Genomic DNA, 25,023 nt, shown 5'->3' on the forward strand with positions numbered 1-25,023 from the left:
TTCCATATATATTTATGTATAAAAAACATCTAATGCTTTCAGACTGCTATATAGAATTCTTGTAAAATAATGACTAAATGAAAGAAAAACAAAATCAAAAGCCTCAGTGTCTGTAAACTGAGTATCATACTACCAAAATACACATATAGTTTGATTTAATTTTAAAATATATGGACTTTGCATCTAGGAGATCCATTTCTTGTATTTACTATAGAATTAGTAAGCAACTACCTCAGAAAACACTTCTGAGAAACGAGCCTGTTCAGTGTTTTGATCTCCGGTAGACTGTTGATCAGTCTTCTTGTTTCTTAAAGTTAATAAGTTCTGAAATCCTTTATTAGGTACTGACAAGTGGAGGGCAATTTTGTTAATATATTGCTTTTCATAAAAGGGTTTATTAGTCATTTTAAGATTACCTACTTTAGTGAAATCAATTTCACTTGTTAATTAAAAAAAAAAAACCCTAAAGTGCATCTACATTGTTTCTCAAACACTGAATGGCAGGGTTCATCATGTACAGCATAGGTGTACACTATAAATTTTACCCTTCAAAAAAAAAAGACATACCGGACATAAAATATTTAATGTAAAAGCAGAATAAGTCAGCAGTTTTGTCATTGGTATGTGCAGGCTGTTCCACGGTCCCATCCACAGTTCCTCCTCGTCAGACTGCGTGTGCTCGCTATGAGACTCTAAAGGCTCTTTTGTGTCCTGCATTGTTTCAAAGTGGACTCCTGCTCGTCTAAGCCGCAGGCTCTGTCATTCCTGGCTTTCACTATATTGGACTTTGATGCAATACTGTCCGGGGCCCGTGGTGCTAGAAGCTAAGAACCACTAGAGGGCCTCGTGTTCAGGTTCTCATTGGTGGGAGAGGAAACGGCTGTGGGTGGTAGGGCCTGGCCGAGGGGGAAGCGTTCTTCCTGAGTCACTGCAGTTTATCCAACTTTTTAAACTGCTTTGCCAGCCTGGGCAGGGGAGTTGCCCTTTAAGTGTTGGAGTGGCCCGTTCCTCCTGGTCCTGATGATGGACCCGTTCTGAGCGAGGTAGACATTCCCGTTGATGTTGCTGTGGTGGAGATGTTGGAGAGGCGATTTCTGTGGGACTCGTGGGTGCTCTCCTCCCCCGTTGAACTGGTCTCGTACTCGCGGTCAACAACAAGCTTAATCCTCTTGCTTCTTCCATACTAGAAACGCAAGTACAGAACAGGTTAATTACAGAACATTTCACATAAATTTACTGCTGGCCCGTACTTAGGTCACAACAAGTCACATGCAGCATCACACAGAGACAGTTATTTAGCTTTTGTTATAGCACTGAAGAGGTCCACTCGTCCATGGCATCTTCTGGGTGATGTAAAGGATCAGTTATATTCAGCTGCAACAGTCTGCTCAGTTTGTGTAAGGCCCAGGTTCAATCTAAACTTTTACCTTATGCAGATGCTCTTATCCAGACTGACTTCCAGCACAAAGGAACAGAATCCATTCAGGTTAAATGAACAGTGTGAGACCAAGCTAACAACATTCTCAGCCCAGTGTGATGGTAACTCTACTCAAGTCCTATCACAAGTTAACTTGTGCTAACCTGATTAGACAGCCTAGAAACACACACTACTATACATCACATCAATCAGATCGCAGAATCCAACCCTTAACTTGCAGAACAAAATGTGACATTAATTTCAGAGTGTCTGCCAAAACAAGATGTTTTGTAGGAAAGTAAAACAAAGTAATACCTGCATAGATATATTGTCTCACCATGTGTGTACTTTATTTGTGTCTATTGAGAATGAGAGTAGCTTGGACCGATTAAGAGTCTGAATCACACTGCATCAAAAACAGACAAACCATATACCATAAGGAGAGAACATTCCACTCATGCTGAAACCAATGTAACACGGCAGCAGAATATAGTGTAGCAGCGATGCAGAGGGAAAGGATGAAAATAAAGTCAGTAAGGAAGGACTTGAAAAACTACAATTTCAAACAACCTCTTCAGACTGCAGTTCCCAGTCTAAAGAGATTACAATTTCAAAGTGTATCGAAAGAGAACCCTTCGAAAGAGAGCTTAGGGACAACGGCAACCACTTCACTCGAGAATGAAAAGCAACCCCATCCCATCTTACTGTCAGCATGTCTTGTTTGTCTAAAGAGAGGTGTTGTCTCCCTCAGAGATGGACTCCTCTTTTGTCCTCATCCTTGTCTTCATCGTTGGAGCTGGCAGCGGATCTGCTCTTTCCGCTGACGTCCCGAGACCTGGCTCTGGGAGGTATCTCTCTGCTAGCAATGGATGTCTTCCAGATGTTATTGCATCCTCGTCAACCTCGTTATAGGAGACATTCCATGGAACTCGTCCTGAGCTTTCCATCATGCGACTGCTGGTCTCTGTGCTGTATGGCATCTCAATTTGTGAGTCAAGGCTTTCCTCTGCTCGTACAGTTGAGATGCTAGATCTCCTGGACAATGCACTGTCACTCAGCTCCTCTGGAAGAGGGTTTAACCTCTGCTTCTTCGTCTTTTCCTTCCTCCTCATATGATTCCTCCTCCTCCTCGCTTTCTCGTCAATGGTGTCTTCAGATCCCCCAGTGAGGATGGACTTCCTGGACTTGTAGCTCCCACTGTGCGTGGACCTGGAGCTATGCGCTGCTTCTTCTCGCTTCCTGACTGAGAGCCTAAGTCTGTCATCTCACTGGCCGGGGAGCTGCCATACTTCGACCCGCTTTCCTCTGACTCGCTGGCCATCGAGCCACTCGGCTCTCCATCGGACATGTCCCCGCTGTTGCCGCCCATGCTGCCGCCCATGCTGCCTTCTGTCCCTGCACTGGACATCTCTGAAGACCTCCTGCTGAGGGATGACCTCACTGAGGACCTCCGCGAGCCCGATTCAGAGGCAGCGCTGCTCCTCTCACTTCCTAGCGTCTCACCGCTGGATCTCTCTGAGGATCTCCTGCTCGTCCCGGTCCGGGACGATTTCATGGACGAACGAGCCGAAGACACCTGTGAACCAGAAACCGTTTCTCCCGACTCCCCAGATACCATTCTTTTTTCTTCATCGTCGTCTTCCTCATCTTCTTCTTCTTCAGAATCTTTCTCTGTACCCGATTCTTTCTCTGTCTCTGACTCTTTCTCTGTCTTGGATTCTTCTTCCGTACCCGATTCCTTCTCTGTTTCAGACTCTTGCTCTGTCTCTGATTCTTTCTCTGTCTCTGACACTTTCTCCGTACCCGACTCCTTTTCTGTACCTGACTCCTTCTCTGTACCCGATTCCTTCTCTGTTTCAGACTCTTGCTCTGTCTCTGATTCTTTCTCTGTCTCTGACACTTTCTCCGTACCCGACTCCTTTTCTGTACCTGACTCCTTCTCTGTACCCGATTCCTTCTCAGACTCTGATTCTTTCTCTGTCCCTGACTCTTTCTCTGCCTCTGATTCGTCCTCCTTCTCAGACTTGGACTTGCTTTCCTCATCAGATTCCTCTTGGGGTTCTTCTTGCTCTTCGTCCGAGTCCACGGTGCTCTCATTGGCGTCGTCTCGGTCCAGGTCCACCTTCAGGTAGTCCTTGTCCTCAGTGGATGCTGCAACGCTGCTCTTTTCTGAGGATTCATCCCCAGAGGCCTCCTTCTTGCGACTGCCGCTCTCCGCCTCGGAGCCGCTGGCCTCCTGCTCGCTCTCCCCCGTAACGCTGATGGAGACCTTTGACCTCTTCTCCTCCGATTCGCTGGCAGCTTGCGACGCAGACTCTTCCTTCTCGCTCTCAGCGGCCGAGCTCCTGCTCACGCTGCTCTGCGATTTCCGCCGCTCCTGGAGCTTCTTGGAGATGTTGATGCGCTTCAGCACTTTGCTCAGCCGCTTCTTCGCGGAGGACGGCTCAGGAGCGCCACTGTCTGCCGCGCTAGTCGACGGCCCACCAGCTAAACTCTCCTGGCTGCCAACGCGCCTGGCCGACGTTAGCTTGGCGTAGTCCTTATCTTTCTTCCCCTTGAACATCATGGGGAATATTTTGGCTTTCTTCCATGGAGAGGTTTGCTGGGCTGCCTCATCAGCTGGCTGATCCGTGGCTTTACTGCCTGCTAATAATTTGCTGAGTTTCATGACCGACTTCAGCCTCTTTGCGGCCTTTGACTCTCCGGTATCTGCGGGTTCCTCTACTGGCTCCGCTTCCTCGATTTCCTCATCGGGAGGCTGATCCCTAAACCCAACCCTCTTAGGTGGGCCTCTGCCTCGCATTGGTTGTCTGCCCCGCCCTCTGCCTCGCACCTGCCATAGTGACAACACTCCAAGCAGTCAGCATTTTCATATGTGATATTTACTTAGCTAGCGGTTTTCTGTGTGGCACAATTTTGCTGTACAAGAACTTTCCATGTGTCTGTGTTTCTATGTGTTGACTTTTCTATGTGTCACATGTAGCATTAAGCAATTACACATTTCAAGTAAATCAATTCCATTCAACTGAATGAAATTTCACTCTTCATATAAAGAGATTGAAAAGGCACTTTTGTGGCATTTTGACTAAAATAACAATGACCGATACTATGTTTTTCATATAATAGTTTTGAGGGAGATTTGTATTATTTCCAGCCAATCTTATTTTATTTTTGGTGACAGAAATGAGGTCAGGAAAGAAGCTACCTCAGAGCCCCGAGGACTGTAGTAGTAGCCGTCATCCTCCATGATCACCTCCCCATACTCGTCGTACATCGGAGAGATCAGCCTCCTGCGACTGCCATACTGGGGCAGGTCGTACCTGAGAAAGAGACAGGGAGGAATCAGCAAGTATAGTGGACACAGACACACACAGACACCTCATCATTTATTCAGATAACATCATCACATGCCACTATATATACATAATTTAAGTAATGCACCTGTGCTTATCTGGATTTTGGATACATATTTCTTTAAAACATAAATCTGATTATGCATTCATTCATCTTTGTGGGAACAGTACTTACAACACTAAGACAGATGTTTCTCTTACTTGGGATTTTATTCATTATTAAATTTAAGGCATGCTCATTGTGTAGAACCTTATTTTAATTGTAAAAAAATTACATTCAAAAATTAGAAAAAATAAAACTTTTTTTTTTTTGTCAAATAGAAAATTAAAGCCATATTTTTATTTTAGTTAAAATTATAGTAGTAACTTATTTAATATGGCTAGGGCAGCCACTCTGGAACATACTGAATATTGTTGCTAGGGGCTGTGAGTGTTAGAGCCTGCAATGAAGCTGGCATTGTCTGGGTTTCCCTTTCCTTTCTTTAGCTCTCCATTGTTCTTCTAGAGTTTATATGAGATTTGCTAGGGGGTAGAGTTTCCTCTCTGCATCTCTGGCATGTGAAAAAGTAATCCTGGAATTAGTGGACAGGGTTTGCTCCACATCATTGTAACTACCCATAACTAAACATTTCCTCATTTATTGCAGGCCGTAAGGCAGGTCTCACTGTCCCGAGCTTTCATGCTCGACTGTTCTCACTATTACCAAAGGAAAATATAACTGTTGTCCCATGTGTGATGATAAAAAGATGAATAATTCACCACACATTGCGAAAGTGAAGGAAAGACTGCACTGGAAATGAGGTGCTGATTGAAACAGAACATAAATGCTGTTCTTTCAAAATGCTGCACACATTCTGAAAAATCTCCATTTCTGGTCATTTCATGACATTACATTTCCTTAGCAAACCCTCTTATCCAAGGAGATTGACCTGAATTACCTGGGTAAATAACTGTATAAAAAGATCCAAACATCTTGACCAAGGGTAAATCACAGCAGTGCCTCGCATGAGAATGGAACTGGCAATCTCTGGCAACACTGCTTTATGTTACTTAGCTAAGAAAGTGCAATTATAAACAGGAAGAAGGGTATTATCAGGATATGAAAGGGAATAATAGAGAACAATGTCTGCATCAGATTGATTGAAGAAGCATACTCACCCCTGATCATAATTATAGTAATCCTGAGTGTAATACTCCTGTCCTGGGTCGATGCCGGACTCCATAGAGAGCTCCTGCAGAGAAACCAGCTGTTACGCAAATAAACTTCAGCATAAAGAAGCAACAGCAAGCCACTGAAGGTCCCTGCACAACAGTGCAAGAGACTGCCTTCATGGTTTTAGAAGAGGATTAAATGTGTACCTCTGGTCTCAGAAGAGAAGGCCTCAGCAATTGCTGTTGTTGCTAAAGACCAAAAGAAAAGGAAAAGAAATGGAAACAGAGGAATACAGAGTTGAAAGGTTTGCTGAGATGATGTAAAAGGTTTGAAGACTGCAGCAGTGGAGCCCCCTTGTGGTAAGAGGCATTTGGCAAAGCTTGGAGGGAAAGGGACAGCAAAGTGACCTGCAGAGAGTTGGCCAATAGCTGACTTTTATCAAACCCAAAGCTACATCTCCCAACATGACCATTCACTAACACAGAAATGCAGTTGTTAAACTAGACCTCCACAAGGCATTAACTATCAATATCAACAGTGGGTTTTGCAATCTGTGTGCTCCACACTGACTGCTGTAATAATGGTGAGTATTGCTGTCACGCATCTCATCAAAATCTAATTTTGTTTCTGTGTCATGAAACATCCACGGAAACAAATGATGAAACATAATGAATGTGCTCTCCTGCCTTGAGTATGAAACCAATTCAAATGCAATACGCTTTAGAAGAAGGGCGCCTTACCTCTTGGCGTCCGTATCCTCGCCTGTGAGGGAGGGAGAAATTTGGGAATGATGAGTGTCTGCGTTTAATTATTCATAGCGTTTTAGAGTTGTTTTATAAGCAATTAGAGACATGGATCTATAGTGCTATATTTTACTTACGTGTTAGCTGTGTGTCATTCAGCTTTATGTTTTCGTTTTCAAATATATGAGTATTGTTAAAATGCGATTCACTTTTCAAGCCGGTAACACAGTCAATATAAATTGCATTAGTTATGGAGTTTTTATTACGGGGACTTTAATTCCCTTTACTCAACAAAACAGCACACAGATGAAGAGAAAGCAAGAGTGAACAGTGAAAGAGGGGGAGCCAATCACAAAGCCATCAGAAAGTTTTGAAACTAACTTTCAGATATAATCTGTGTGATGTATTGCCTCTGTGAAAACACTTACATGGTAGATACAATTTTGGCCAACTGGAAATGGCACACATTTAATAATGCAGAGTGTGTGGGCCTCGACTCATGAAGAATTAGTCAATGGCCTTGTTTCCTAGCGATGCAGAAAGAAAACTGCGTCTCCAGATGGAACTCGACAATAATGTTATGTGAAGCCCTGACTTTTATGACCGTACACGCTGAGCTGCATGTTTAAATACTGCCCCCCCCCCCCAAACAAACACACACATACACATTTTCTTACTCCCGCGTCTTATTCAAGAGAAGCAACTTCCTTTTCATTCATGCCTGACTGAACACTGTAAATAAATAAAAAATGCAGTGCTATTATGTCATTTTTAACACTGGCAGACTTGTACAGGTCGAATTTCACATATTATAATAGTATTATAATATTACATTATTATTCATAGCTGGATATATACAGCTATGAATAATAATAATAATAATAATGCCTCTGAGGCATATTATTATTGGTACAACAGTTGTTCTCAAGCCATTCTTCCTAACCTCTACAGCACCCTGCTGTCTGACCCACTGGTATTTGCATTATGAACTGAACACTGAAAACAGGGCTTCTGTTCTCCCTGAACATGATTTTGCCATTCAACGGCAGATGAAAGAAAACACTTAATTACCCTGGGAAAAAAAGAAGAAAAGAGCAAGATAATGCACCTCCCTAAACCCGGGTGAGCTGAGTACACTGCATTGCAGACTTTTTCCCCTTTCTGCTGTTGTGAGCGAGGAGGACTTCAAAGGAATATTTGTCACTGAAAGATATTTTGAATTTCTTCTCAGCCTTTCACGTTATGACACATTCTCTAGATTTGTTTCTGTTTGGGACAGCGCACCATACTGTCCCATACCTTTCTGGACAGGCAGGATGATACAGAATGTGTTCAGATTGGTTGCTCTCTCGAAAGCAAAAGACAGACCTTTCAGGGGGTTGCCAGCAGCCATTACTGATATTGCACTGTACGGAGATTCTGATTCTTGGAGATAGCACAGTGAGGTGGGTGGAAGTGTGGGGGGGGGGGGGTGCGATGTTGGGGAGGAGTTGGGATGGGGGGGTGGGGTATTACTCCACATCTGTGCTTTAATCTAATTATCGGGAAATGGATTATGCACCAGGTTCAAGGCACCTGAGGATGGGATTATCTCCCCTCTCAGAGTCTGCAGTGAAAGTCCTCCCCGAGTGCCAAAGATAATCACGTCGCCATGACACCACACGCTTTTACGCTGGCAGAATCCCAGAGTAAACTGAAGGTTTTCTGCAGAGGCGGGCTGTTGAATAGATAATATCCAAAGACCAAAAACAAACACAAACCGATCAGAGACTGAGCTCCCCGAATGTGCTGCCACTCATTCATGTGATGGAAAACAGGTGCAGTAACAGAATCTCACTGAAGGGACCCAAGTAAGCACGTTTCTGACCTCTGGCCTCCAAAATGGTTTACTGCAGGATTTCACATTCTTGTTTAACTCTTTCTGTTTGCAATATCATATTATACTGTTAGTTCATAGGGTAACGCCACTCATTGAAGTTGTTTAATCAGTCTCATATCTGCAGAGTCTTGATTATAAGGATTCATATAGAATTCATTCAGTCCTTTCACAGGTACAAAATAAGATACAAGATAAATTAAATACATTTCTGCACAAAACATGGGGAGAGGTCAAGAGACTTCTCACATGAACAACATTTGCTCTACATATAGGTGCGTCAGAGGTGACATGAGGGTATCGTAATATATAACTGCAATCTTTATCCTATCGTTGCTGTCGTTAAACTGACTTCCTAAGTTGCAAAGGCAAACAGACTAACGCAAAAGCACTCTCACCGAAGATAAACTTCGCTTACTGTACGTTGCTGAATTTCGCACCGCTCTGACTCAATGTGGTATCCCACAATAACCTTTCTTTAAATTTGCACGACTTATAATGACAGACGACAACACAGTCTGGCGGTCACAAACATCGAATTCTGGACGAAGTGTGCTTTGTGAGTGAATAATGGCAGATAATTTACACCAACAAGAGTGACTACAAGAGCTATCTTTTTTCCCGTACTCTTGTGTCTGCTAGGCTGAGAGTGGATGGGCTGCATCTGGACTGACAGCTTGATTGCCTGCCTGTCTTAGTTGAAAGGTGCAAAATTGCAGCAGACAGACCGAAAGAGTTCTCCCCAGCTGAACTCAGACGGATCAGTCCCCTCCGGGCTGAAAGGCCTTAACATTGCGCGTTTGACTTCAAACGCAGTGCCCGAGATTGAAAGCAGTGTTATGGATGGAGTGTCAGGTGCAACAGGACGTGCAGAGAGAGAAAGAAAAGAGAAACGGAAGCATGCTGGGAGCTGGTGAGCAAAGCTTTATACAAGTCAGACTCAACACTGTGACATCATGACCAGGTCGTGACCAATGCAGTAACACTGATCATCATTCTCAAACACTTCCTTTTGCATTCTGCTAGTTACATGAGCAGGGAGGATTAGCATTGTGCTAATGTGTCTTCTCATTCAGATATATGTCCATATAGCATAACTTAAAGGAAACAAAAGACACAGCTGAATAATTTCATTTTTCCAGATATCTGAGGATTAAAAATAAATCTTATTCTGCACAAAAAAACATACACTGAGAAAAGAGCTTCAAAAAACATCGGAAGAGCAGGAAATGAACGATACTGGAAAGAAAAGAACAAAAAATGAGAAGCAGACGGTGGAGCGAGTGGATGGAAGGGTGAAATGAGTCAGAGGACAGTGGACTGCGAGGGAAAGTGCTTTTCCACTTCCTCCGTGGTGCAGGGCAGGCTGGGATTTGGCTGGCTCGGCTCCTGGGAAGGCTGAGACTGGGGGGTGTCGTCGGGCTCGGCGGTCACTTGTGGGTGCGAGACGCTCTGCGGCGCCTGCTTGCTTCTGTCTATTTGACTGTACAAGTTGGCAACGGACTTTTCTATCGCAGCCAGGTTGCGGAGGTTTCGGAGGACGCCCCTTAGCTCCTTCTGCAGGGGCTCTGGTTCGGGTGGAGCGGGAGGGAGAGGAGGGAGGGGGCGTGAGGACACCGGGCGCAGGAGCGATGTGGCGGAGGCTAAAGGGGGCAGGACAAATGGCATGCCGGGAGATGGACAACAGAGGGCCGTGGAGGAAGAAGAAGGAGGGAGGGGTGGGGGAGGGGGCAGGGGTGGGGCTTCGGGAGGTACAGGGGCAGGGGGAGGGGCGGGATCATGAGGGACGGGAGGGGCAGGATCGCAGGAAGGGGGTGTGTCCAGAGGAGGCAGTGGTGCAGGTTTGTGGAGAGGGGGCGGGGAAGAGGGTGGGGAAGGTGGTTGGGTGGGTGTAGGTTCAGGGAGAGGGGGTAGGGAGGGTGGCCGGGGGGCGGGAGGTTTGCGCAGAGGGGGTGGAGAAGGTGGTTGGGGAGCCGCAGGTTTGCGGGGAGGGGGTGGAGAAGGTGGTTCGGAGGCCTCAGGTTTGGGGAGAAGGGGTGGGGAAGGTGGTGGTGGGGGTGCAGGTTTGCGGACAGGGGGCTGGGAATGTGGAGGTGGTTGGACGGGGGTGGAATTTTCGGTATTGGGAGCAGAAATTGGCAGAGGAGGAGGGGGAATTTTGGGAGGAGCATGAGGGGGAGCAATGTAAGGAGGAGGAGGAGGCGGTACATCGGGCGGGTCAGGGATAATCTCCACCATGATCTCACACGGTTCCACTGTCATGTAGTTGGAGATACTGGAGCTGAACTTGCGCAGGACCGGCGGGGTGGGTTTGTTGGCCAGCGGAGGGGAGAGGTCACACTGAGTGATGAGAATACAGGGGGGATCGTCCCTGCCCACAGACGACCCGGGACCGCAATGGCTGTCCAGGCCAGACAACGGGTAATCGGGCGCGACGTCCCACACATCTCCCGGGCAGAGAGACAGGGAACCCCGTGAATCGCGACCCTGGCGGGGCGTCCTCTCCTGCAGCGCCTGCTGCTCGAAGTGCCTGGCCTGCTCTCTGACCGTCAGCCTGGACTCCATGCTTTTCCTGCCTGCAAGGTCAAGGCTGTCCAGGTCGTCTTTGCTGTCTCTCAGGTCGGCCTTCAGCAGCTGCAGCTCCCAGTCTCCCTGGCCCATGGCCATCTGCCTCTGCAGGGACTCGTACACCTGCCTAGAGTGCAGCCGGGATGGCAGTGTCCAGGCCTGCACTGAGCCTCTGCCGGGCAAGAAAGCGTCCGGGCTGTCAGGGGGCCTGTCGTCATACAGGGGGTTCTTGGTGGTCAGCGGGTTTTTGTCAGACAGGAGAGTGATGTTGCTGGCGGATCTGGGCAGGCTGTTGCAGAGCATCCCGTTGGCGGCGGAGGGCCGGTGCGGGGCCATGGCCCGCGTGCCGAAAGTGCCTATGAGCCTCTGCCGATCACCGTCCATTATTAAAGACGTTTTACGCCTGCTTGGTTGGAAATGGTAAAGAAAAGAAAGAATTTGAAAGGAACTTAGATGACAAAGGGGTGAAGAACGAGGCAAGAGAGAGGTGACATTTTTGGGAAAAGCCTACTGCAACACACCACTAAACCTCACTCCTGCTGGCACTGGCTTTTAGTAAAACAAACGCAGGAATAAAATAAGTATCTGCTTATGTGTGTTCATATGGTAGGTGCAATAAAAAGGATCACTTTATGAAGATCTTTAAAAAAAAGCCCACTGTAAACATTAATTTCAATCCATTTACAAACAGCAGAGGTACTAATAACTAATTCAATTGGTAGCTATGTCTAGGGAAACACTAGTGCAAAACAGAGCACATCCTGTCAGCTCCGATTGAAAGCACAAATATCTAAGCAACACAGTAAGCAGGAGCTATTACTACTGCTGACACAAAGCCCTGCTGGTAAGTAAGTTGTCTACGTTCACATATATTTGTGAAGTACTGTGTAAATTACTGACAGGCACTATGCAAGCTGAAAAGCAAAAGTAAAGACAATTTTCATGTGAAATAACCTCAGCAAAAAAGTATTTTTGCTTTGCTTGCAGAGAATACCTGTTGTGTAATGGGGGTGAAATGCATTCTAAAATGCCTTCTAAATCTAACAGCCTCACCCTGAGAGGGATTCCACCAAGTCTACACAAAATGGCAGGGCGACATTTCCTCGTGATCAGCCAAAGCAATTTTTTTTGTTACTGCTTTAGCTGAGATTAAAAATGATCTTACCTTACCTTCTAAAGGCAATCTTACCTATCACATCTGCAACAAACACAAGATTTGGCACACAACAATTAGACTCCAGAATGAGCCTGTACAGGTAACATTGAATGAGCCTGTACAGGTAACATAAATTGAAAATTCTACTCTGTTGTTGTGCTGAAAGGAGAAGCTCCAGCCCACTGAAGCTACAAGTTAACTGGCAAGAAAGGAGTCTCGGCACCTAAAATACCTCCGACGTCAGCACAGCACATTGTTGAGAGCAGTGCACATTATTAGCAAGCTCAGTCCCCTAGGAGGATATTCTATAATTGAGTGGGAAAGCTTAGGCAAAGTTGAGCAAAACCACTAATGAGCCGGCAGCTCTTTCAGCGTACAGGGTCTAAACACCTGGATCCGGTGTTAGAGAGTACTACTTACTGCAGTCTGACTCCAGAGAAGGGTGAAGAGAGGACATGAGAGGAGACAAACAGGCAGACAACAGATGTTAAACACAGAATGGAAGCAATGGTTAATGACAGTGAGAGCCAATACACTAAAAGAGTGCCACCTTCAGGGCTGTGATGGGCAACATGAGATCATACCAACGTGACCTTGTAATAACGGATCGACATTGTTTTATGCAGATGCAAAAAAAATTAATAAAATAAATAATAATAAAAGAAAGAGAATAATTCTGATATCCATTATAAAGAACTCAAAAGTAGCATGGTACTGTCATGCCAAATATCTATGTTGTCATTTATGATCCACAGGACAAGTGTCTGAATGACATGGATTCTCTGAACATGGTGCGATTCCTTTGAGAATGTTTTTAGCAGCTTATTAGCACATAGATCCAACGAACATTGCTGCAAACCCTGGATCCAGCGTTCCACCTGCTGTTAGCGCCGTCCTCATTGGAAACACTTTCAGGCATCATTAGCCTGATTTTTCATATCTTTTCTCACCATTGCAAAAACTGTGACCTGCAGCCTAATACTACTCTGCAATCTCTGAGGTAATTTTCCAGCACCAGAACAGCAAAGCCACAGCAGCTGGTAAAAATATTCATCCACAGTTGTGGACAGGCCAAAACTCAATGACTTTGGGCTTTGTAACAGTCTATTTAATTTCATTTCTGCATTCATTCCACAAAATTAAATCAACTATACAACAGATAACAGCTGACCCATTCCTGTCCAATCTAATATATTCAACTTCCACTGCAAATTTTCATCGCATTTTAATGAAATGGTACATTCAAATGCATTAATGGCTCCGAGTTTCATAGACGGTTTGAATCCTCAGCAAGCCACTGAGCTGACCCGGGATGAACAGTGTAACAGTGTTGTGATGCTTTACTTTGAACTGCCTTTTGAACTAGTTTTTATCTAACTAGTTGCTCTTTCTTCCACTTTAAACGCAGTGTCCTGGGTTTAACTAGGCTACCTTGATGGGGTGGTGGGTATGGAGTGGTGCAGAATTGCCTGAACTCTGGATTCTGCCAAGTGGTGTGCACCGCGGAGCAAAAACTTAAAATATTACAAAGGTGAAATAATTTGATGTGATCTAGATGTGATCACGCTTGGAGAGAAGGAATGACTGCAACAAATATGAATGGCTGAGAACGAGTAGCATTCCACATTACTCCTTCAGATTAATGTGGAAGAGACACCAATAATCATTTTGCATTGTATCAGAGCAGAGGTTGACTTCAGATGAAAGGAATATTTGACAGTAATTCATGTTAAAAGGGAAAAGCGCACTCACGTTCTGCTGTCCCCCAGTTCCTCGTAGAGATTGCTGGGGGCACCTCCAGCAGATTTGCCTGCAGGAAGTGCCATCTGGATTCTAGCCGTTTTGGCACACTCTGCCTGAAGCCTTAGAAAATGGAATTAAAGTAAAATTACAAAAAAAAGAAATCAAAGATCACTAGTTTAATCAGCACAGATATTCAATGCTGATTGTGCTGCAGTTCGATTTAACTCTAGGTGTATACTTTGATTAAATGTGCTTATTACTATTGCATTACTATTGTATTATATAGTATAATTAAAACTAAGTATTATTGTTTACACATACCAATCATGACTACAATTCTTCCTTTTGAAAGAAAGTTGCTGAATCACAGAAACATTTCAGTAAACGCTGCAGGGTTTCACACAAAGATAAATAGATATTGATTGTACTTACTCTTTGAACCTGGTGGTATCCAATGCAAAAAAAGAGAGTGAAAGAGAAAAAAAAGTTGATAACACAGAAATTAGTGCATGGATGCTGGTCTTCATTATTAATTAGACACAATGAAAATGGGCAAGAAAAAGTAACTGATCCTAATGGTAACCTAAGATCCTATAAATGTATGCCAAGCTCTTGACGGTTCTGTTTCTAATACACACTGCTCTAGGTGGAGGAGCATGCATAATTCAAACGTTCCTTTTCAACTTACTCACATAACAGCAAATGCTTACTTAGCAATTCCTTCAAATTTATGTTATTACACAACTGAGAAAAATTAAAGACATCTCATAAGAAATTCTGTTCAATTCCTAATGCAAAAAGCATTAAAACTAGTGCTGTCCTTCGGCAAAATGTAAGCTCTCTGAAACTGAAGCTTTTTGTTCTTTTCTTTCCTCTCATCTTGGCATCAGTTATTTACAGAAAATGAAACAGAAATAAAAGTTCCATTCATTGCTTTACAGCAGCAGGCTTGTGGGCCATTAAAATGCAATCCTCTAGGACTGCAATGGCTTCCTCAGCTCTGTACACTCAGCTGAAGAAGTTAGGTGTGTAGACCATTTGCAGGATTGTCAGCCTGTTATTGCTGAGACTGTTATACCTGCATCCATACAGTGCAGTACTTGTATTTTAATCATTGTTTTACTTAGCAGAAGCTGTTATCCAAAGTGGCTTGCATAACATACGTTTTTTTTATTTATATGGTCATGTATATAGCTGGCTATTCACTAAGGCAGTTCAGTTTAAGTACCTTGTTAAAGGTACAACAGCAGTGCCCCATCTGGGATTCAAATTTGTAGCCTATAAATTATGAGCTCAGCTTCCTTACAGCATCTCCACACTCTTTGCATTGCACTTTGCACTTAATTACCGTTTATATGTGTAAGCCGCAAATGAAGCAATGAATAAATAAACAGAACAAACACTGACAGATTAGTCAATAGACTGAGGGTTTACAGATGAAAAGACAGAGAGATCAACAACAGCAGATTCACCACTATGCTCTGAAAAGGTCACTACAAGCTGTCTAACGGAGTGCCCTCGGATCAGTCAAACCAAAGCAATGTCTCTGTGTCTCCATATTAATTCAGACTCTACAGCAGCACAGTAGCTGGTCTGGGTACAGCCTGCCAAGGAATTCTACTTCCCCTTGTTTAAACACTCCCTGCCCCCAGCAGCAGCTTTGCTGTGCCATCTTTACCGCCAGTCTCGACAAACAAACATTCAGTACTGCCATATGCTGCTTTGTTATCTCATTTGGGGCATGAAAATATCCCATAACCGCCACAAAGAGACCCCAGTATTTGTCACACATGGCGTTTAATTAATCTGCTTTCACGCCGCACCAATGGAAGATTAGCCCGGCTCTCAAAGCAGTCTCAGCGGCTAATTACGGAGAGAGACCTCTCTAAACAGCTGCTATGGGGTGTGAGGGTGTGTGTGTGTGTGTGTGTGTGTGTGTGCGCGCGTGTGTGTGGGTGCAAGAGGAGTGTCTCCCTGGTGCCCTGAAGTCATGCTGCTTTCCACACCTTCCTGCTGACGACACACTCACTGTTTGTAGGTAACCATGACAATTAGGATGGCGGGGATGCAGCAAAGGAAGATGATGATGGCGAGGGCCAACAGCGCCCCCTCCGTGTAGCCCACGGCCTGCGCTGCCTTCTTCACGCTTTCCACGATGTCGGGGGAGCGGATCTCCAGGACGCGGCCACCCTCGCCCAGGTAGGGCTGGAACTCCTTATTAATGTCCAGCAGCTTCCCGTCCAAAAATCTGGGGGCGGGTGGCAGTGTTACACAATCAGGTTCATCTGGGTCACCTATCGGAGGTGTTCAGTCAATTTCAGGCACTGATGAAATGTATCAGTCAAGCTGCATATCACCGGAGTGCCCTTGCGAAAATGGTTTCAGGACTTTTACAGCCAAATGGCTAGACCTGCCATTTATTGCCACTTCATTATCATATCGGCGGGGCAATGCTAAACTATGCCCGAGGGCTGTTTTCACTACCTAAAAGGACCAAATGTGTGGAGTAATTGCTCACTTACAATAACCTTGTAACATTCCCCTGTATTCACCGCTATTATTACAGTGCAATCAATATTAAATGAGTTAGGCTCACTCAAAGTCAGATGTCTCTGCCAACACACATCTAATCACATGGTCCAGAGTGACGCATGCATGGCAGGCAGACTTTTATCGAGGCTTTGTTCCTCCATTATAGCACAGATTGGAGTTCGTCAAATAAGTGAGCTATCAGCCTGCCATTATAATAACACCCTCCTTCAAAAGTGGCTGTTACTGATAAGACCGTTGTAAAAGAGCGCTGAAATCAAATACCAATAAATTACCATCTTTTTTTTTTTAAACACATGACATCATTCACAATACAGTGCTGGTAAGGACAGTAAACCCTGTGTGGAAAGATTAACACTTTGCCCACAAAGCGAATGTCTAGGCTCATTAGTCCAGGGGGGAATTAGAAGCAGCCCTCCTTGACTCCAGACCTGGCATGGAGAAAATGGGAATGCCTCATCTGTAATGAGAATCGAGGGAGGGATGTTTCAGCGAGAGGAAGATACAGGAAAAAAAACAAGCAGGGCATGTGCTTACTTAAAGAGCTCCTGCCGGGTTATAGCCCTGTTTGTTAGAGGGTCGATGGCATACACCATTAGGTCCGATTTGGTGTAATCTTCCTGCTCGTAACCGTCTCCAAACCGTCGTGCTCCGATGGACTCCACCACCACTTTTGCCCCAGGGATCTGGTCCTGGACATAGCGCTCCAAAATTCTGCATTTCAGCAAACACAGTTCACAAACAGAACATTAGACAGGCTTTACTTCAGGGGCTGGACTGAGGAAAATAGAAAGATCATTGCTTATTACCCCTGATAACAGAGGCCCTGTCAGTATGAATGGAGAGAAAATAAACTTAATGATTGCTGGATCACACTACATAATTTCATAAAACAACTGTAAAGCATTTATAACATTTTGAACAGAATGACATTACTACTGCCTAAACCAATTCATAAACAGTTGCAAGGGCTAACATAATGTGATAAAGCACATTTTATACAAAAATGTATCACATGTATATCGTGCTATGTAGACAATCGCCATAAAGTATTATGTATGCTTAATGAAGGCCTTAATACTGTATTAGGAGTGACCCATTCTTTTTCTGTTGAGAGGCCCTTGAATTAAATGATCCAGGCATCAACAATGACATTCAAGCTTAGATCCATTTTGAGTCAGACTCCCAGATTCTAAATATTCAAGGTTAACTTTTGCAGTTAATGAAACTTACAGCATGGGGTATTAAATCTAATCACTAGGGTGCTGGTGCTTAATTCATTTATTTAAACATAAATGATCTGCCTTATTTTTCATCACCCTCAAGTTCAAACCTAAAATTGAAGTCAATTACTCTAAAAGCATATGATTTTTCCATCGTTAGTATCACAATGTTCCCTGAAAGTAAGTAAAGGTAAAAGTACATGCGAGTCATTATAAAAGCAGAAATCTCTCAATGCTTCCTTTTATTTCGTGTTTTTTCTCCTTCATGCAGCTGTTTGGAATCACCAGCTGTCCATTAGGCTCATCTCACAGCAACCTCTGCACCTGAGCAGGAGCACTGAAGCAGGACAAATGGAATCCTCCAATACCCTCAAGTGCATCCAATGGCTCTTTCTGAGGATAGGCCCTGCTCCACTGATGTCATCCAAGCAACCGGCAGTGGCGGCGAGAGCGGCAAAACGAGAACGCTGTGGCCAAACTACCCACCCGTTTCCTCAGCAGAACAAAGCCAATTTGCCATCAACGACTGGGAGCCCACAGGAGCAGAACAGACAGCATAGCCAGTTTCAAACCGAGGCTGTATGGCTCAGCCTGCACTGAAGACGAGCACCTTGCCTACTGAGCCACTTGTGATCCATTGTATTATACATTTTGATATCAGACTGGACACCTCACTTCCACCCACACAATTCTAATTCCTCTTAAACTCGCAAAACAACATGGATCTGTTGCATGGCTCTCCTCTACCCAGTTACCATACTGTGGAAAGACATATTCTGTCCATGCATTCTTCAAAGACGACCCGCTGTAACCCATAATGCTGATTCTGTGCTAATGCGCCTGCATCGTGGCAAGTTAGTAGAAAGGACGAAATGCCATCTGTGTCTGTTTCCCCACCACACTATTACTGTTGGCTTTAAGGAAACTCAAACGGACGACATGTCGCTGACCCAAAAAATTGACCGTCTACAGCGAAATGACATCAAAAGCAAATCTCCTTGTGTCCCGGTCAGCACCGTATACACACTGGGCCCCCCATTTCAGTATGGGAAGACATTTGGATTCAGTTGCTTGAAACATGCTGGATGTTTTTTTCTCAGCCAGACAGGGGGGAGAAGGGGGAAACTGCACATTGGTAAGATTGACAGCGTTTCCCAGGGGACTGGGGAGGCTCAGATAAGCAGCCCGCATCTGACTCATGCTGAGCTCTGGTGGCTAATCTGGGCTGCTGGGCTGGACCGACACTGACAGGGACACACGCTGATCCTGGCGCTCGGCCCGATCCTTCGAGGTGTGTCAGCGCTGTTTGGGACGCGGGACTCTCGATGACACAAAGGGACACGCTGCAGCATGGCAGTCCCATGCACACCCCCCCCCCCCCCCCCCCCCAGTCGAGTTCCTGACAGGAAAATTCCACCGCCCTTATCGGGAGTGGTCAAATAGCAGGGGTGCTTTTTCATCTGTGACGGGCGGCGACACCAATGAATGACAGCTCTCCTCAGGACTCTGCAAGGCTAATTGAGGGCAGAAGTGACGTGCGTCAGATCGCTTGAAGAAAAAAAAAAAAAACTTCTGGACACAGGTCCTATTACAATCACAGCACCCTACAAACAGGTTTCAACATTTCCGCTCGCTGAGTGGGGCTTTTATACCTCTGAAAGTTCAGATTTCTCACCCAATAAGCTGTTCTTTGTTCTCTTCCACCACTGTTGGAGGTACATTGGATACCATCACCTGCATATCTAGCTGATTGACCACTGAGATCTGTGAGACAAAGAGAGAGAGAGAGAGAGAGAGAGCAAGAGCGAGAGTGAGTGTACAGTGCATTCTATTTTCGCTTATGCTTAAAGGTCTCCCCCGACCCGTGCCAAACAAGGTCATAATTGTTTTCTCATCTCCAAGCCATTTACTAAGTTAATGGCATCTAATTTCGACAGAGCATCTAGCAACCTGGGACATCTCTGTGTGCTTGGCAGCCAAGTCCCCTTGCTGTCCCTATAAAATTAAATTTCCCTTTCGAAATTAACGATTAATTAACCACTGTGTGGTTTTGTACATTCAAACTCTAGCCAAGATCCTTTACTTCAACAGGGGCAAAAATAAACAATTTAGTGGCTGCACCTGTCTCAGAATAGTACAACAATAAGCACACTTTCACACATTTTGGTGCATACATGTATACACACACACACGCACACGCACACACACACACTTCTTTCCTTTGTACTGATGAAAAAAAAAACAAAGTGTCAAGTCAAATTTGCTCAGAGGGGTACATTTTCAGGTTGCATTTTAATACTATGAATTCAAAAGCTTTACCTTTCTCTCCACAACTGTGAGGTCAAAAAATGCAAACATTATTGGGTCGTACAAACTTTCAAATGATTAAAAAAGTATCATATTCAACAAAGCATTGATATGAAGAATAACAGCAGATCATCTGATTGAAAGCAATACATTGAGATACTAAAAACCATCTGGAGTCAATTTTAGTGTATATCTGACTGCTGGGTTGGGATTGCAACTGAAATTCTCTCTGTTGTTATTCACTCCTCTCCTCTGAAAAGCTAAAACCTGATGCCAGAGATTACATCAGACTGCAGTGGATTAAATAGTGGAGAATGCAGTGGGGTGGGTGAATTCAGTAGCAGTGACAACATATGGCAGAAAAAAAAAAAAAAACGAAAGCAGAACGGCCCCTGAGAATACCACTGAACACTCACCACAACATCCGCCCTGCTGCTAAACCCTGCCCCGTAGTCATCGGTTGCGATGACTTCGAATTTGAAGTAGGACCGGCGCATGTTTGTGTACAAGATGGCTGATTTAATAACCCCGGTGTACTGCTCGATCACGAAGCTATCCTTGCCGTCAGTCGTAGGGGGTATGATGAGCCTGTACTGCATGGCGCTGTAATTCCCAGTGTCCTTGTCGGTGGCCTGTGTAAAGCAGATAAGAAATGAGGCAACATAAAGTTTACAAAAAAAATAAAATAAAACAGCACACACACACATATACACAGCTGCACATCCATTCTCATGTTTGGAGATTTTTTTTTTTGGATTTTAACTTTGTTGCCATCCTTTGACTTTGACACCAGGGGGAGACGTTGAGCTTCTGGACCTTATTGGGAAACACTGTACCATCTCCTTGTTCAGCTGACTTCCAGCATTCCGCTTATTCTCCTGCAGTGACATTGATTTATAATGGTTTTAAGGTCCGGGAGATGGTGCACTGAGAGGCAGGCAGACAGCGGGGAGTCCCACCATTGCTCCGTCATTAACACAAACGCGACATTTTCAATATGCTGAGAGACAATTACCATTCAGTATAATACCCCATAAACTAAAAGCTCTGTCCTGAAATGCCTCGGCACAATAGGAAACTGCAGCAGTTTTCTTAACTCAATACAACCTGCTACACACAAACAGAGTATTGAGGATACAGATGAGACAGGGGGTCACCATTGCAAAAGCCATGTTTTACGGTGCCTCAGAAACTCCAAAGCTTTTATTTTCACATCTGCTGGGTAAGGCATCTATGGAGAGATCGTGATCTTATTACTTGCATCTCCAATCTCATGAACATGGCATGTGATCTGAGAAGTACAATGCCTCTGTTGTAAAAGCAGCCATTAATCTACCTTTAATTATTTCTTCTCAAAAGGTGCCAAAGTGCCACGTCTATGCTTCCAGCCTGACACAGTGCCACAGTCTGAATTCAGTCTGAATTCTTTTTCTCTTACAAACTATTTACAGAGGGATTTAAAGGCAGATTAAGCTAATCTACGGTGCGCTGAGAAGCTTCTCTTCAAATCCATGTAAGGATCGGTGCCACATTCCAGTCAGATTAAGGGGGACCTCTCGCTGGAAACAAAAAGCAAATGCTTAAGTGTTAAAAAGGGGGGCAAATGTCAACATGTGCGACAGTGCCAAAACATTCAAATCTGACTTGAAAACGCCAATGAAAGTACTTCGGGTATTATCAGTATAAATCTTAGCCAACATGCCTCAACACTCTTGGGAAATGAATGAGTGTGATTCTGCAGGGAGTAACAGGAGAAGATAGGAAAATGCATGTAGATTTTTAATAACAGTAAAGTAGATATGTTGGACTGCCCCGCCACGAGGGAATTAGAGATGCAAATGATATGAAATTCTCTGGCTGCCATTGGTGGGATGTAAATGAGCGGTTGTCCTATTCAGCCGGGGCCATTACTGGTACAATCCTGGCTGGATATTGAACAGACACAAAGCAATACATTATCCATCTGATCTCCCATTCTTGGAGGAATCAATCAGAAAACATAATTGCTCCAAAATAATACAATCGCTCTCATATTAAAGAGCTTGTGGAAAACAAATAAGAATTGAACACAGCCTCTTCTTCAGCAAGCTCCTATCTGGTCAAATCCTGTGTATTAAAAATAACTCCTGGCTAGCAGAATGGAGAAAATAATCTCTAAGACCACCATTTCCTCCATATCAACAGATCAGGTGAACCCTGTGAATGTAAAATAAACATCAATTCCCCAAATTACTGATCACAAAGCCACATGTATTTGGAAAGATTATGTGAGGCTGGAGAAAGGTGCAAAGGCAAGATCTGCAACAACCAGACAAGCACACTAAGACAACTAAGAAAATTAAAGATGAATCATAACTCCTTATCTGTATGCCTGTAACTTTCAATCAGTAGCAAAACAATAGAATACCTTTCCTTCAAAAACATTGACATAATTAAAAAATGACTCTTGGATTTTGCTATGAATGGGACCATGCACAGTTCTGAGAGAACAGGACTTACAGTGACACTATTTGCAGTCTGTCTTTATCACACCATTACTAGCTTTAAATAATTGTCATTACCTTTGTTATAAGCGCACATATATATTATGGGCAGGTTGTAACAACTGAGGTATGAGGTAACAGTATGAGGTATAACTTACGGAATGTAAGTTATGTTACATAAATTTTAAGTTATGCAAACGTATGTACTGTAATGACCATGTTATCTGTCACATGACCTGTGGATGCCAGTTGTTATAATCCGGCTATAATATTTGTATGGTTAACGTATGGTTATAACAGTTATTGTGCATTACAAAGTGCTTGTTTAGGTGTACGAATGTTACAAAACCAGTTTCAATTAAGTGATTCCTGCAGAAATGAAGATGAGAAAATCATCTACCCACCACTGTATATGAATTTCTACATGTAAGTAAAGCAGTCACATTTGATGCCAGTTTTGTAGTTATACATCTCAGCATAGGCCAACTTTTGGACTTGGATTTCACTGAAATGTTCAAGCCAGGTTCTCCCCAGTCTGCACCCCCAAACACCAGGGCTGCATTATTTGCCTGCAGCTCAATCAGTGACATGCCAAGATCGGCCCCACAATGCAATTCTGTCTGACATGATTAATCCCACTCTCTTTTCCACCAGGCATATCGCTGCCTTTTAATAAAATGGCTTTTCACAAAAAAAAGAAGGAAAAAAACACAAAACTAATGAGGCCAGGCATCAAACAGAGGCTTTCAGTGTGAGTGCTTCACCCAAAGAACACCTCGACCCTCCGCTGTTTTAATAAACCATCTCCGTGGTGAGAGGCACTGACAGCCTGCCTATACTCCTGGCTATGGGCTTTGGTATTCAGCCAGAGAACTTATTTGCATGCAATTTTAAGACACCAGCTCTATGTCCAGACCCACCACTTCCCTGCAACTCAACAGAGTAAATTTGGTTTTAGACACTGATTCCACTTTGTGGGACAGGAGTAGAAAGCTGCAAATTATGGCTTGTGATGGGAAAGTGAGACCTTCAGGTAGGTGGAACTAACATATGCTATAAGGCTCTGGAAATAGCTTAATAAGCTTATGTCTTAAAAGTCTTCTTGAATGGCTAAAGAAGAGTTAGTATGTTATAGCACCACCCATTATGGGGATCAAGAAACCTCATTCCTCCATCACCAGCTGAGGTCTTGTCCTGAACCATACCAGGCAGATCCCCCTTTCCCTTTTTGGCACGACCCAGGTGAATATCCTGGCCCCTCTCTTACTTTGACCTTCAGCACTGAGGTGAACATCTTGGTGTCTTCAGCCACCCCTCCCATGTAGAGTTTTTTGGTGAAAACAGGGGCATGATCGTTCTCATCCTGGACGAAAATGTACACCTTAGCAGTATTGGCTGCAAAAGGAGAACAAAACAAAACAACCTGTTGCATTCTGAGAAAGTGAGACACACAGCATATACAATACATAATTGACATTCGGAACATATGTATGCATATATGTGTATATATGTGTGTGTGTGTGTGTGTGTGTGTGTGTGTATATATATACATACAATGTGATATTCATCACTGTAATGAAGTAGCTTCCGTTACTTGTACACACAGCACAGCCCTGCACCGCAGTTTATGTGACGTATGTGCACTGTCAAGAGCTATTTTTCTTTGCAGAGTTCATTTTAAAATGGTAAGTCGTGAAGGCTTCGCCTAAGAACGTGCTCTGGGAATACAACAAAACAAAATGCAATCTATCATACCGCAAAAATGCTGTGGTCTGGCCCTGGGGAGAAGCTCTGAGAGTCTGCACTCCTCTGTTCTCTGCGTGCTTCCCTGAACGGATGCAACGGCTGCGTTGCTGGATGATAATAACTACAGGGGGGAGACCTGCCACTTTACCACACACAACCCTCAATTACCGATGTGAGGGAAATGAGTTCAATAGAATGTGTTCACACTGTTCTAATGAAAGCGATGGGGGACACCTATGCATTCAGACAGTGGGGGAGCTTCACTTCCTTGAAATCCTGAGAGGCCCTGTCAACATGCTGCCTCCTCCAGTGAAATAAACCCAGTGGCTTCTGCCTGAGCACGCCTTTTCCACAGTCTACCACCGCCACCGCTAGCGTTCGCATTTGTTATCTAACACTGCCACAAAGCATCATTACATTACTCCTGAAAGACTTCTTCAAAGATGGAAAGCTGGCTCCCTTCACTGCTGTTGGACAAAAAGGATGTGTGTTGTTTTTTTTTTTTCCCCCCAATCGACGCGATTCGATCTATGCTCCCTTGCCCAGACCGAGAGCGAAAACCAGTTCCACCTCAGTGTGAATATGGCCGTCTCCTTTCACAAACATGCTACATGTAAAGAGCATTACTGGGAGACGCTTAATATAAATGCCAAAAGTGTTTACTGTAGAACAGAGAGACAGGCAGACCACTTCCATTAATATACA

At 44.2% G+C, this 25,023-nt stretch overlaps 1 protein-coding gene across 1 annotated transcript in view; it reads right to left on the reverse strand.

The window, feature by feature from the left end:
• Positions 1 to 262: 262 nt before the first annotated feature.
• The window catches only part of LOC118790297 (protocadherin-15-like), a 205,604-nt gene continuing 180,843 nt past the window's right edge, over positions 263 to 25,023 (reverse strand). The window contains 17 exon segments of the mRNA XM_036547202.1: positions 263 to 756; positions 954 to 1,073; positions 1,076 to 1,183; positions 4,623 to 4,737; positions 5,929 to 6,002; positions 6,130 to 6,171; positions 6,664 to 6,685; positions 9,864 to 10,108; positions 10,298 to 11,513; positions 13,353 to 13,358; positions 14,019 to 14,129; positions 14,442 to 14,450; positions 16,039 to 16,257; positions 17,097 to 17,273; positions 19,458 to 19,546; positions 20,506 to 20,721; positions 23,840 to 23,967. Of these exon segments, the coding sequence (XP_036403095.1) occupies positions 511 to 756; positions 954 to 1,073; positions 1,076 to 1,183; positions 4,623 to 4,737; positions 5,929 to 6,002; positions 6,130 to 6,171; positions 6,664 to 6,685; positions 9,864 to 10,108; positions 10,298 to 11,513; positions 13,353 to 13,358; positions 14,019 to 14,129; positions 14,442 to 14,450; positions 16,039 to 16,257; positions 17,097 to 17,273; positions 19,458 to 19,546; positions 20,506 to 20,721; positions 23,840 to 23,967 (3,143 nt within the window). The 3' untranslated portion in view covers positions 263 to 510.

Source organism: Megalops cyprinoides, chromosome 15, assembly GCF_013368585.1.
Source record: "Megalops cyprinoides isolate fMegCyp1 chromosome 15, fMegCyp1.pri, whole genome shotgun sequence".
NCBI classification, from domain to species: domain Eukaryota; kingdom Metazoa; phylum Chordata; class Actinopteri; order Elopiformes; family Megalopidae; genus Megalops; species Megalops cyprinoides.